At 54.4% G+C, this 13,156-nt stretch overlaps 1 protein-coding gene across 4 annotated transcripts in view; it reads left to right on the top strand.

Moving 5' to 3' along the window:
• Nucleotides 1–11,392, top strand: part of PLXNA4 (plexin A4) — a 596,306-nt gene extending 584,914 nt beyond the window's left edge. For all 4 annotated transcript variants that reach the window (XM_047848901.1, XM_047848900.1, XM_047848902.1 and 1 more), the window contains 2 exons: nt 2,097–2,247; nt 4,276–11,392. In XM_047848901.1, the coding sequence (XP_047704857.1) occupies nt 2,097–2,247; nt 4,276–4,371 (247 nt within the window). In that variant the 3' untranslated portion in view covers nt 4,372–11,392. The remainder of the gene's footprint in view (nt 1–2,096; nt 2,248–4,275) is intronic.
• The last annotated feature ends 1,764 nt before the right edge of the window (nt 11,393–13,156 follow it).

Raw genomic sequence — 13,156 nt, 5'->3', positions numbered from 1 at the left:
TAACTGTCAGGAGGAAGCTCTGGACCCAGGCAGGTTAGCAGAGATGCGCCTGGTTGCTGGCCGTGGAGAAGCCAGGGAGGTCCTCTGTTCATGGTTTTCCCCAAAATGACCTGATGACATAGCCCTTGACCCCACAAACACATGTACCTCGGCAAGTGTGAAGAGACAATGGTGCATAGCTCCTTAGGAGGGGCAGGGGTGGGAACCGTCACTGAAACCCCTAGGTCTCCACCATAAAATGGAGCATTGGCATTTATTGCCTTCCAGAAATAGTGCCAATGAATCGAGTCTCTCGCTGGAACGTTTATACCTGGAATGTCATTAAATCACCCAGAACCCTGAGGAATCTGAGGATGTTTAGGGGGTGGACCGCAGGTCTGGAAGAGAGTGGGCTCATCTGGGATGGAGTGAAGGAACCAAATTGCACCAGGATAGGGAACGGAGGGCACTGAATGTGAGAAGCGGTGGGGGGCGGGGGGGGGGGTGGGGAGCCACCCACACTAGACAAAGGTTGTGAAGGATGAAGTCCAGGTGAGGCAGGGGGCAGGCCGGCCTCCTCTGAGGCCGCAGGCTCCTCTGAGAAAGGTCATTCCATTACACTCTTGTCCCCAGGCCCAGACCTCCCGCCAAAATGCAATCAGCTCAACAAAGCAGTTGGCGAGCGTGTCTGTGTGTGGCTGGCTTTCTGAGGTCGGAGGAGGCCCCCTCCGACCGGCTCCCTCCCTTGCCAGCGCGCTCTGCTTTCATCTCCCTCCCTCTGCCTCCCTCGGAAGGTTTCCAGAATGAACGACGAGTCTGCGGTCACAGCAAGGCCGTGGCTTGGGGCAGGGTGGCCATCACCGCCCTCACTGGCCCAGGAATGCTCTGGCAGCAGATTGAACTGTCATCCCACTGCGAGCCTCTGAGCGTGATGGCTCGAGGAACACAAGAGTGCCACGTGTGCTGGGCTGTCCCCGAACTCCTCGGCCTGGACTGGGGGAGGTGGAGGTGTGGGCATGGCAGAGGATCTATGGATTCATGGTCTCGGTGCACTGAGGGATTCGGGCCAGGGTGAGACTGTACCAGAGCCCCCGAAGATGCCACTACACTTGTCTGGTCAAGCCCAGTTCTGGGACTGCCCAGGGCCTGTCATTGGTACCTGCACCTACACAGCTCGCCAGTGCCCCACGTGCCTCAGCCTGGTCCCTGCAACCCCCCCCACCCCCCACCCCACCGGTGGTCCCATCACCCTCCTCTGTTCTAGATGCTCAGGCTTGCTTTCACCGGCTCCGAAGCCGTAAGCATTCAGCTGCAGGCCGAGCTGAGATGACCGAGACTCCTGGGTGCTCCCCCGCTGCCCTGATGGCTCCCTGCTTTTGTAGGTTCCTGGCCCCTTTTATGTGGCCCACAGTGAGCAGGCAGCTGGGGAGGGGGGTATAGCTGTCTCTGGGGGGCACCGGGGCCCTTCTCTTCCTCATTAGGAAGCCGCACCACTCCCCTCTGGCGGAGAGGTTGGGGTTTGCCGCATAAAATGTCAAATTGCAGAAATTAAAAATGTAAATGCTGGCATCTAATTAGCCCGTTGACAGCAGCACACAGCTGCAAGTGACAGTGACTGATTGCCTTCTGCCAGCCTCTGTCCCCAAGCAGCCCCCGGCCCCGCCCTTCTCCCGGGTAACCCCCCCAGAGAGGGGAGGGCATCGAGGCAGAGCAACTGCTTCGAAGAGCCTTTGGGCACGGGGGGGGGGGGGGGGGGGGGCAGCCCTTGCGTCTGTGGGAGGAGGTGTCAGAAGGACACCAGAGACACACTGGACCACACTTTGGTGGCCAGGAGCAAGGCCCATGCAGGAGACGGCTCCTCCGTAGTCCTGCTTCCACCCCAGTTCACCCTCTGCCCAGGTCTGGGCCACATCCCTTCCCTCTGCGCCCCCTGCATCCAGAGCTGTAGAGGGGCTCTCCGGGGCCAGCCCCTGAAGCACACGCGGGAGAGAGCCCACCAGGTCCCCAGGGGATCACGCACAGGCATCCGCTGGCCCCAGTGCTGGGAGGATCCATCTGTCCTCGACTCTTGCATGCACGGCTCCAGCTCCTTTCTTCCGCACTCCCTTCGCTGGTAGGTATTACTCGGACATCGGGAAGATGCCGGCCATCAGCGACCAGGACATGAACGCATACCTGGCCGAGCAGTCCCGGATGCACATGAATGAGTTCAACGCCATGAGCGCACTCTCGGAGATCTTCTCCTACGTGGGCAAGTACAGCGAGGAGGTGAGCCCACCCTGCCCGGCGCCTGCTGGGAAGGACAGGGAAGCTACGGAAAAATCCCCGCCTGTGGCAATCTCTATGCACAAGAGCACGGGAACCCCAGACCACGCTCTGTGTCTGCTGGGGAAGCTGTCTGTCGCCCTGGATTTGGGGGCTCTGTGCCACAGATGGGGATCGTAGGAATGCCCCATTCTGTAAATTCCGCATCAGTCCTGTTCTCAGATACTTAAAGTGTCTGTTTCTTTCCTTTTCTTTTTAAAATTCTTATTTCTTCCCTGCTTGTCCCTCCTTTTATTTTTCCCTTTTCGCTCTCTGATCTAATCCTCTTTAAACAAGCAGTTTCCCACTCTCGTGGCAGGCTGGATGGTATGGTATGGTATGGTGGGATAGGACAGGACAGGACGGGATAGGACAGGACAGACCAGATACAGAGCAGAGTGGAATGGCATCTATTTTACTTGCTGTGTTCCCCAGGTGGAAAACCTCACCTGGGGTCATTGCCACTGCAGACACGGCCTTCTTCCTGGCCAGTACAGAGGTGCTTCCAGATTTCTTAGTCATGCAGGCTTAGCCCAAGTGGGTTCAGAATCCAGGCTCCCTCTGTCTGAGCAGCAGCATAACCACCTTCTCCTTGAGCAGAAGGTAGTAACAGGAGGTAAAGCCAGTGCCCCCCTTCTCTGCCTCCTCTCTATCTCGTCACTGAGAGAGGGTCTAGGAACCCCAGGCTAAGGAGGGAGCCCCAGCAGGCCACGGGCAGCATAGTGCTGTGAACGCCAAGTGCAGGGGAAGCCAGCCGTGAGTCCCTTAGGGGAGGGACGGAGACTGCAGGCCATTGCTGGTCTGTGGCAAAGTTTTCACCTGTCCGTGGCCATGTGAGAGAAGTAAGGACGATGCGGAGTGTGTTAGGGTGGGAGTGTAACGGCCTCATCTTGGAAGGGCTGCTCTTTAGTCTACAAGGACACTCATCTGCTCGTGGTATGAAAGTGTCCCATCCTCGTGAAACGCTGGTGCCAGTAACTGGCAGTTCTTGGCCAGCTAAGAAGTTGGCAATTCCATCTTGGTCTCCCCCATTAAAACTGCATTAAGTGGGCCAAGAAATCCAAGGCTCTAGGAGTCTCCCTTCGAGCCTTCCCCCTCCTCCGCCTCCCTGCCCCTCAGCCCCAGCACCGGCACAAGCATGCCTGTTTGTCTCACGCACCCCTTGTGGAGCAGACTTTGTGGGAAGGGCACACGCGTGTGTTCTGTGACTCTGTCCTCTGCACTGGAGCAGCCCACGCGGGGACCAATAGTCCCCCCATTTTATAGATGAGGCAGTGAGGGTTCAGAGAGGTGACATGTTTTGCCCCAGATCACCTCGCTAGAAACTCGTTATTCAATCCCGTATCTCCTGAGTCTGAGTCATATTCTAACACATTTTCCATCGTGCTCCTCAGTTGCTCACCGTCACTGTCCTCAACCAACCATCTGATCTCAGAAAAGGCTTTGGCAGACTTTGTCATGAGGTGCTGATGACCAGGAAAGCTTGAGATAGGGCTCTTTGAAGGATATTTGTTTGATAATGCACAGTAAAGCCAAACGACTTTCTAAATGTGGGACGTGGGGCTTCGTGATGCTGATAAGGAAGATATTCCTTTTTTTGGATGAAGGGTGGGATTTCTTAATATCTGTGAGGTCCCATTCCCCAGAGACACAGGGCACCGGACTTTACAGGGGTCACTTGTTAACCTGCAGGTCACTGGTGCATCTTTGCACAGGTGTCTTTGGCCCACTGCCAGCTGTCTTCCGTGGACAGTGAAGTGCACACATTTATTCAGACATGCTGATGTAGGTGCTGACACCCTGAGCTCACTGACACAGGGCTACCCACACACTGCACCCCGCGCCCGCGTTAGCCAGGCTGCCTGCTGACCCAGCAATGTTCCGTGTGCATCTGCACATACACATGGCTTCCCAAGCCTGACCGCACCCGCCCTAAGAACGCGAACGTGAACGCACAGACTCGTAACCCCCCTGTTCTTGGCCCTTCAACAGATCCTCGGACCTCTGGACCATGACGACCAGTGTGGGAAGCAGAAACTGGCCTACAAACTAGAACAAGTCATAACCCTCATGAGCTTAGACAGCTGAGAACCGTCCTTCCAGGGCCCCTGGGGGGAGGGACACACCAAGCCGTGCCTCAGTCTAGATTATCATCTTTACCAAGTGCAAGTTCCGACTGGCGTCAGCAGCATCCCCTGAGCAGCGCTGTCTCTCTCTCCGCCTCTTTGCGTCTCTCCCTTCTCCCTGCATCCCTTCTCTCTCAGTTGCTCTGCCAACACGACCGAACCACACCGCCACCCCTCAGTTAGTCCAGGATGGCCAGGCTCAGGCGAGGGGCCCAGCCAGAAGATACCAGAGGGGCTCTCTTTACCGGGTGAGCCCAGGCGTCAGCAGCGGGGCCCGAAAGATGGCCGAGGAGCCGCGGAGAGAGGATGTTCCTGTGCTGCTGCTTCCCCCCTCGCACGCTGGGCCGGACCTTGGTCTAGGGAAGAGGCAATGAGCTCAGTATTATCTTCACTGGGAAGACATCACCTGGCTCTCTCCCTTCTCACATTTCCACCTCCAGGGGGTCCGTCCGTGTGTGGCTCTGTTGTAACTGTGAGAAAGGCCACAGCTCCTGCATGGCCAGAGTGGGGGCAGGGGTGAGGAGCTGGGAGGTGCTTTTCAAGCTGCCTCTCACTTGTTGTGTTGGTGTCCCGAGGCTTCCTTGTCCCCTTCCGGTCTTCTTGGAGCCCTTCCCAGTGCTCCTAGGGACCTGCCTGTCCCATCTCCTCCCCTGTCTGTGGAAAGCCAGACAGGAGAAACAGCAGTTACCTTCCACGATGGAGAGCCTCCAGACCTTCTGGTCTGGCTCAAAGGGGCAGAAACATAACATGGAGGGGGAGAAAGGGAAAGAGAGTTGCATCCACCCTGGAAGCAGAATTTGTTGTTTTTCATTCACCCCCCCCCCCAAGTGCAAGTGAAGCACGCCCGTGGTCATGGGTCTAATCGATTGCCAGATCTTCGATGCTGTCCAGAGAAAGCACCTGCATCCTCCTTGGTTGGCGCTCATCAAGGGTCAATGTAAAATGCAGAGTACATCCAGGAGATTCTACCTCCAGCTGCCTTTATGGCTCCGTCCTCACCACCCTTCCTGAGAACTCTAGAGAATGCTGGGGCAGAGAGCCGAGCCCCCGCCCCCCTGCAGAGCCTGGTGCCATTGCTATGCAGATGACTTTGTCATTCCACTGTCCAGACCTCCTTGGCAATGACTCCTTCAACATCCTCTGTCTCCTCAGTCACTGCCCTTCCTCACCTCCTCCCCAGTCATTATGGAAAGAATCACACTCAAGCACAGCCTCATGGAGACAAACCAAAATGCCAGCCAAACTCAGCCCCCAGCTTGCCATGTCCGGGACGGACCGAGAACTCTAGCTGAAGGACGTGGCCAGCAGCGACAGAAGAGATATACAATGGACCTCAGCCCTGGCGTCTGTTTCTCCATCTGTCCCTCCATCTCTGGATGGATCATTTCAGCTTGTCAGGCAAATGTGTGCTGAGACATGGGTGAGCAGGGGCTGTGGTAAGAGACGGTCTAACAGAGGGTCACGGAAACCTTCATCCTGAAGGGACCTTAGATGCCATCTGACCCAGTTTCCCACCATAAACAAGATTCTCTCCTGGCAGCCTTGGTGGCTAGTTGTACACCACTCTGGGAGACGAGAAGCATCATCTAAGGTGCGGTTATGGGTGAGGGTTCCAGTCTTGCCTTCACTCCCCGAGCATCAGACGTTATTCCCTGCAATCCACTCAAAATGAGCCCCCATTGGAAAGAGGAAGGAACCGCTCCATTTCCAGCAAAGTCTATGGAGCACCCTGTACTTTTAAGAACGCTAGCCCCTTTGGGTCTGAATATGTGTGCATGTGTGAGTGTGTGTGTGTGTGTGTGTGTGCACGCGTGGGTGTGTCTGCCCCAGAAGTAGGCAGAGAGCTCAGAAGGATTCCTTGTCCTATGTAGGGGACTGTGAAGTGTTTCCCTCCTCCACCCTTGCTCATTCATCGCAGCTTCAGGACATTTCAACGCTAGCTTTCCATGCTGAGCACGGGTGGATAGGAGAGCCACCTGTCTGTAGGAAACCAGGGTGGTCACGGGCCGAAAGCGGCCTGGACTTGACTAGAGGCTGGGGGGAGGTGACCCACAGCAGGGCATCATGTGGCGTCAAGGAGGACAAATGGGGACAAGACGCAAGTAGCCTAACAACAGGAAGGGGAGGACGGGGATGAGACACACGCCAAGGGGGAAAAATAACCAAAGGTTTGGCAGATAAAGTGCCAGGTGAGGGGCGTGGGATTTCTACCCTTGACCATTTTATTTCCTCCCAAGAAGCCACGGGCCCTGGCCGGAAAGCAAGCACGTGGGAGGCAGGCGGAGGAGGCTCCACGGCCACTGAGATGTATTTGCACACATGAGGGGTTGGGGAGGTGAGAGACACAAACCTATTTAATAGATCTGCTGAATGCAAGCGAGTGTATGTGTGAGCGCATGTATGAGTGAGTGTGTTTGATTTATTTTTTAAGTTTTGCACAGTTAGAAAAAAATGAACAGGCAGACAAGAAGACTGTTATCATGGTTCTGCTGAAGCTTTTATTTTTTACCGGATTATTATTATTGTTGTTACCGTTCCTTTGTCGGTACAGAACTTCCCCCCCGACCCCCGCCATGTTTTGTCACAAGAGAAACTTCAAAACCCTCAGAGAAACCTCAATGTCAGGGAAGAAAGAGGAGAGGACAGTCTCCTGGCTCTCCTCCTTTCTCCCAGAAGAGGGTTTGAGGACAGATTTTACCTTGTTGGCGGGGGGCAGGTGTGGGTCGCTGCTGGTGTTTTGTTTGCCGAAGCCTCTGCAGCCTGCTCGGGCTGGAGAGAGAGGATAGACTCACCCAGAGCTGCAACCTGTCTTGCCCACAAAAATTCTCTTTCCTTTCGCTGTTTGTTTTCCATTTCTTCCGTTTGGATTCGTGGTGCATGTGTGATACGTTTCAAAGTACAGACAAGGCAGCATTGTCAAAAAGCTGTCCTTGCCTCCCCCATGTTCTTTCCAGAACTCCCCTTGGGATCCCCGATCTCCTCCTGGCAGGCCAGAGACCCCGAGAGCTGCCCGGGGGGACATGTGGGCCAGCACACCGCAGAGAAGGGAGCTGGGCAGACTGGTCCGGTGGAAGGGAGCCCCCTCGAGGCCTCCCCCCCCCCCCACCGTGACAGTGAATTTCCAGGGTCATAACTCTGTTTAAGGTGGAATCTTTAACTCCTTGAGTCCCAGGCAGAGAGGAAGGGAGACAAGGCCCATCTCCTCTCACCTCTCCCTTCAGCCACCTCCTGCACCCTCCACCCCTGAGATGGTGCTGGGAGATCCCACAGTCAGAATAACTGACATGGGTTAGGTGGGGATTTTGAATGTAGAAAGGAGATGGGCTGAAGGCTGGTAGTGGTAGGAGGTGGGAGCTTGGTGGGGTCCCGAACTGAAAAGGATGGATGGATAGAAGCTGAGAAAGACAGCTGCAGGCAGGTCACTCCTCTCGCGGGGCATGAGTCTCCCCACGTGTTGGCTTTGCCATCCTTTGTCCTTCCACGGAAGGAGAGACCCCCACATCTCTCGGTAACTGCAGGCGGTGCCACTAAGTGAAGTTGGCTATGGTGTCAGTTAATTCCTCAGGAAAATATTTTTTTCTTGCCTTCTTTCGATGTGGTCTGAATTTGGGGACCGAGGACAACCTGAGTGTTCACAGGCCAAAGTAGGCTCACACCCCCAGGGTGCCCTAGACCCTCCCTCTCGGGAGCTGGTGGGCTGGCGGGTCAGGCCCCGGATGCTTGAGCAGGGCTACGGTCGAGAGAGAAGTCATTTTCAGTAATCCCAAAGTGAAGCAGACTGTCCAGGACTGTGCCAGGCAGAAACGGGAGTCGCCGACAGGTAAGGTCGCTGACCTGGTCCGTTCGGGCCCCCGTCTCACCCCGCCCCCTGCCAGCCCTGGGCTAATGTCGAGGTACTGTCCCAGCACCCCACTTCCCCCTGCCCGAGGTCCTTGTGCTCATGTCCCTCTTGCATGTCTGGCTTCTGAGGGTGTCCCTCCCCTGCAGAGGGGAGTGTGTCCCCTCATCCCCCTCACCTGCAGTCTCTGCCCCAAGGCTATGCATCCACTCTTACCCGGAGCCTCTGACCTCACAGCCCAGCACCCCTTCCCCTGCACCACCCTGGGGAGGCCCTAGGCCCCTCACACCCTTTTGACAATGCCTCCATGAGTAGTTGGGGGTCTGGCCCTGGGGACCCCCAGCAGAGGAGCCACAATGATTTCCCAAGCACCCTCCAGTCCAAGAGGCAAGTCCTGCTGATGTTTCCAGAGCCCTTAACCTGTTAAGATGGGGCTCGCTTTGACCTAATAGACAAAACCCTATTTTCCATCTGTCTCCGTTCTTAGGAATAAGGGGACACTGCCTTTGGTTTCATAGGATGTAAAGTCAAATACTTAACCTAGCGAAGGTTAAGCTTAATTATTCATCAAGAACAAACTTTCCCACCTCTCACAGAGCAAGGAGGGAGGGGAAGAGGCAGGGAGGCCCAGAGACACCCCTTCCCTGGCCCTTCCAGGAATGGGCCACCCCAACAGGCAGTCCCAGCGAGAGTCTGAAAGGCCTCCAAAAGGCATTCCTGGGAAAGACTAACCCCCAGGCACCAGAGTCCCCAAGAGAAGACCCTACCCTGGGCGGATCCTGGCTCCTTCGTGGCCTTTCTCCTTGCTCCTAGTTCACATCAAGGCCCTCCTGTCAGCCCCCCATGCCTCCAGTCAGCTCCCAGGACAGGTGACAGAGGGCCCTTGACCCCTCAGCCCCTCCTTGTTTCTTTATTCTGTATGCGGGCTGTTTATTTGGGGTTGAGGTTATTTTTCGTCTGTATATGTTAAGCGTTTGAGATTAAGGAGGGAGCCCAGGTGTGGATGTAAAGTCCAAATTGCTGGAAGGAAGAAACAAGACTCTTCACCTGTGACTTGCAGGGATGAAGACAGCCACAGGGCTGGGGGTGGGAGGGGCTCCCCGTTGTTAGAAAATGGATCCAAATAGTTCCCAGATGTGGACACGCCAGTCCTGGGGAAGCTGATACTCTTGGTGCTTCCCCTGCACCTCTGATAGCTGGGGCCTGCAATGCTACCCCTCCTCCACCTGCCTCCTGCCACCTCACCCCTACAGGTGTGGCAAACGAGAGCCTTTAAGGAGCAGGAAGCTGAGGTATGGCCACAGGTGACATTGGAGAGGCAGCTCCAGAGGCTGGGACACCATGAGCCTCTGAGAGTAGGGGGCCCTCCGCTGGAAAACTTATAAAGAACATTCCTCCCATTCAGAAAGGAGTCTCTGTAGTAAAAATTTCAGACTTTCAAAAGCGACCTTTTTTTTAACTACAAATCTTTGCTCCCCGACAAAAATTGTGGGGTTTGTGTTTAGTAGGGGGGAGTATCCAACTTTATAAAATAGGATTTTTTTGGTTGTAGAAGTAATCATACTCATTAGAGTCTCAAATTCCTTGAGTAGACTGGTGACAACCCCCAAAGCAAAGCTAAATGAAACAAAAGCCCTAATAAATGAAAAGAGGTGTCTGTATTGGCAGAGATAGTGAGGCGGGTGGGGGGCTCTGTGCCCTCAGCTGGGTGCACCCCACCTTCCCTTCTCCTCACCCCCTTTCGCTTTGTCCAGTCTTGGCTCTCTGGGCTGCCCCTCGTGTGGCTGAGTCCCGTGCGGTTCCCATCAGCTTCCCTCAAACCGTAGGGACACCCTGTTAAGGATCGGTCGTGGAGGGATGAAGTCCCCTCCCCTGAGAATGCAAATGCCCATGGCAAATAGGCACGGTCTATGAAGCTCATCTTCCACCATTTTTTTTTTAATCTGGAATTAGAACATCTTTTGTTAGTATCTTTGATCTTATGACTCAAGCACATTTTGGAAGGGCTCCCTTCCAAGAGTGGAATTCAAAACAGAGGATATGGCTAAAGAGCAACACAAAGGACGCTTAATAAAGTGAGACCGTGTACCAAACAGGACTGCTGGAGGCAAGTCAGGCCCACGACCAAGATGGGATACGTGTCTCGTGTGTTCTCCTTCCTTCTCCCTTCCCTGATGTTCTCCCCAGCTGTTGGCTCGTTCAACCTTCCGTTCTTTAAAAAGAAAAGCTAGTTTACCTCAAAGAATCTTGTTTCCATTTGGAAACCAATGACTTTGTGTTCTAGAGTAGATGACCCTCCCCTCCATCACTCCTTGCCTGGGTCTGGTGTGCTTGAGGCCTGAGGTCCTTGCTTAGTTGTGTGATGGCTACGTTGACCAAGAACAAGAGCCCCAGGCCCTGAGATAGACAGGAAGGGTTGGGTGCAGCTGGCCTCCTCCCCACCTTAGCTGGTAAGGACCAGCCTATCTCTGCCAGCAGGGTCCTGCCAAGTCACCATTGTAACCAGCAACTCCAGGGTACCACCAACAGAGAACGGCTCCATGAGCCGAGGTGCAGGAGAAGCGGAGTCTGGCCTGGTCACACAACCCAGAGTCAAGTCAAATACTAGAGGGAAGAGGAGAACAGGAAAGAAGGAATGGGTGGTTTGAGGAACAGGCAGAGGCCTTTGAGTCTCAGAGAGAGGCTGCTGAAGGAGGTAGGGCGGGTCATTCCTGCTCCAGTCACCCCCTTCCAGCCCCGCCCCACCTCTGTTTCCATAAAGCTCCCACCTTGAACACTGACCCTTTGTTAGAACAAAGCAAAACATATCTTTAGACAACAGTGTTACAATGAGCCTCAAAGATAGGTGGATGAAATCTTTTAGAGGAAGAGGGTCTTCTGGTTTTGATTTAAAAAAAAAAAAGAGTATCCTAGCAAGATTTAAAAAAAAAAAAAAAGATTTAAAAAGTAAAGTTTTTAAAAAGGAAACCTATGCTATTTAAATTGGAGCCCAGTTGTAACTTGGTAAAGGCAAGCTTCTGTACCTTTGTTATAATTAATTGTATACCTGTGTATGTAAATATAAGGCATTCCTATTTTGCAGTTCAGAACAAAAAAAAAAACCTATTTGTAATATAGAATAAAGTTTATTAAAAAATAATAAAAATGCAGTTTGGGATTTGGGTCTTTCTTCATGTGTCTGGCTGGAAGGGGGGAGAGGGGAAAGCTGGCCATAAATAGGCCTCCATGGTGCACAGATATGGAAGCGTCCCTCTCCAGCTCCATGATGTCTAAACTCAACCACCAGAGGTCAATTCTTCCACTTAAGGCTCTGGCTTCGGTTACAAAGCAGCTGTCTCTGGAGGTGATAGTCCTCCCAGCAAAGGAGAGCAAGCATGCTTCCGGCCAGTGCTGTCCGCACACATCACTTCCACACGAAGCCGGATCAGCCTCTGAATCCTTCCCAACACAGCCCTCCAGGCACGCACGACTGACCCGCTAGATAGAGTTGGTGCCGGAGAGAACACGAGTTGCCATCCCTGCTTTAAGTCTTCTTAAGCCAACTACACCTTAGCATACGTGATTGTATCAGTCTCTCTGTCCCCGAGCGTTCTGATAGAGGGTAGAAATCCTGACCCCAGTTGTGCCCCTAGTGTAGAAGTGGGACAGGGGGAGAAAGAGAATGGGAGGCGTGGCGGTGGGGGCAGGGAGCAGGGAAGAGGCGGCCGTCTGCCCCCCACCCACGTCCCTCTGTGGTCCAGGCTGGCGTCCAGGTGGCAGCGCGAGGGGGAAAGGGAAGCGCAAGCAGACGGGGCGGTGTGGGCCCCAGTCTGGGCCCGGGGACTCTGTGTCCTCTGCTGTATGTTCAACTGGCCGCCCTCGGGCAGATGCTTTTGCCTCTCTGAGCCTCACCCAGGTCAGCAGACAGAGAAGGTTGAGCTCCACGTCTCCACCCTTCTTACCATTCAAGGTGAAAACCAGAGAAGAGAACAGGAAGAGGATGAGGAAGGAAAGGAAACATGGAAGGGGGGAGAGTAAGTGAGGAGGAGAGGTGGGAGAAGACAGACCCTAAGCACTCAACAGCAAATCCTGCCCTCCCCCCGTCTCCCTGCTGCCCCTGCGCCCCCGCCCCTGCAGCCCCTCAGCTCCTCCAGCCTTCAAAGCAGAGCCCCCAGAGTGTGAGGGCGGGAAGTTCACCAACAGGGGACCTCTGACTTGGTGCCAAGTCCACAAGTCCTGGCTTGCCTCACAGAACTCTCCCACCTTCCAGAAGAGACCCCCTCCTGAGGTAAGAGGGAGCTGCTAAGGGGCCAGCACAGCTCCACAGTGAGACCAAAACACTATCACCTCCGGGAGACACCTCCTATAGCCGGCGACCAATGACGGGCACCTTCAACCTGGGGACCATGAGGGAACAGATGACAGCTAGGAGGGAGAGCGGGAATTAGCGACCCCAAGACCAGCCCAGACTGCGCGGATTGAGACCGGAGTGGTGGTTTTTGTCTCTTTCAGTAGGTCCAACTGACGAGGAAAGCGTATTTCTCCCTTTTCCTACATCATGAGGCAGGCTGTGGCAGGGACGATGGTTTAGTGTGAAAGTTCCAATCAGATTCCACACACGATCAAGTTCCTGCCACGTCCGCAGACTCCTTTACCTGTATGACCTCATACTTTATCACAAGCAACCACCATGACCTTGAGCAGACCGCTTCTCCGTGATTTGGTTTCCTTATCCATGACCTGAAGACACTTCTAGCTGTTCTATGAAACCCAGGAGATGGGGCGGGGGGGGGAAGGCCGATTTAGATAACAAAAGTGAAAAAAGACCCTGAGCGCCAGGAAGGGTCACACGTGCGTGCATGCGGTATTGTTATTCGTCATAAAAATGATACTGTACAAACAAAAGAGTGGATCCAGCCTGGGGCCTCAA

This window comes from Prionailurus viverrinus, chromosome A2 (assembly GCF_022837055.1).
Source record: "Prionailurus viverrinus isolate Anna chromosome A2, UM_Priviv_1.0, whole genome shotgun sequence".
Taxonomy (NCBI): domain Eukaryota; kingdom Metazoa; phylum Chordata; class Mammalia; order Carnivora; family Felidae; genus Prionailurus; species Prionailurus viverrinus.
The sequence above is the reverse complement of the archived record's forward strand: the minus strand, read 5'-3'. Positions and strand labels throughout refer to the sequence as shown.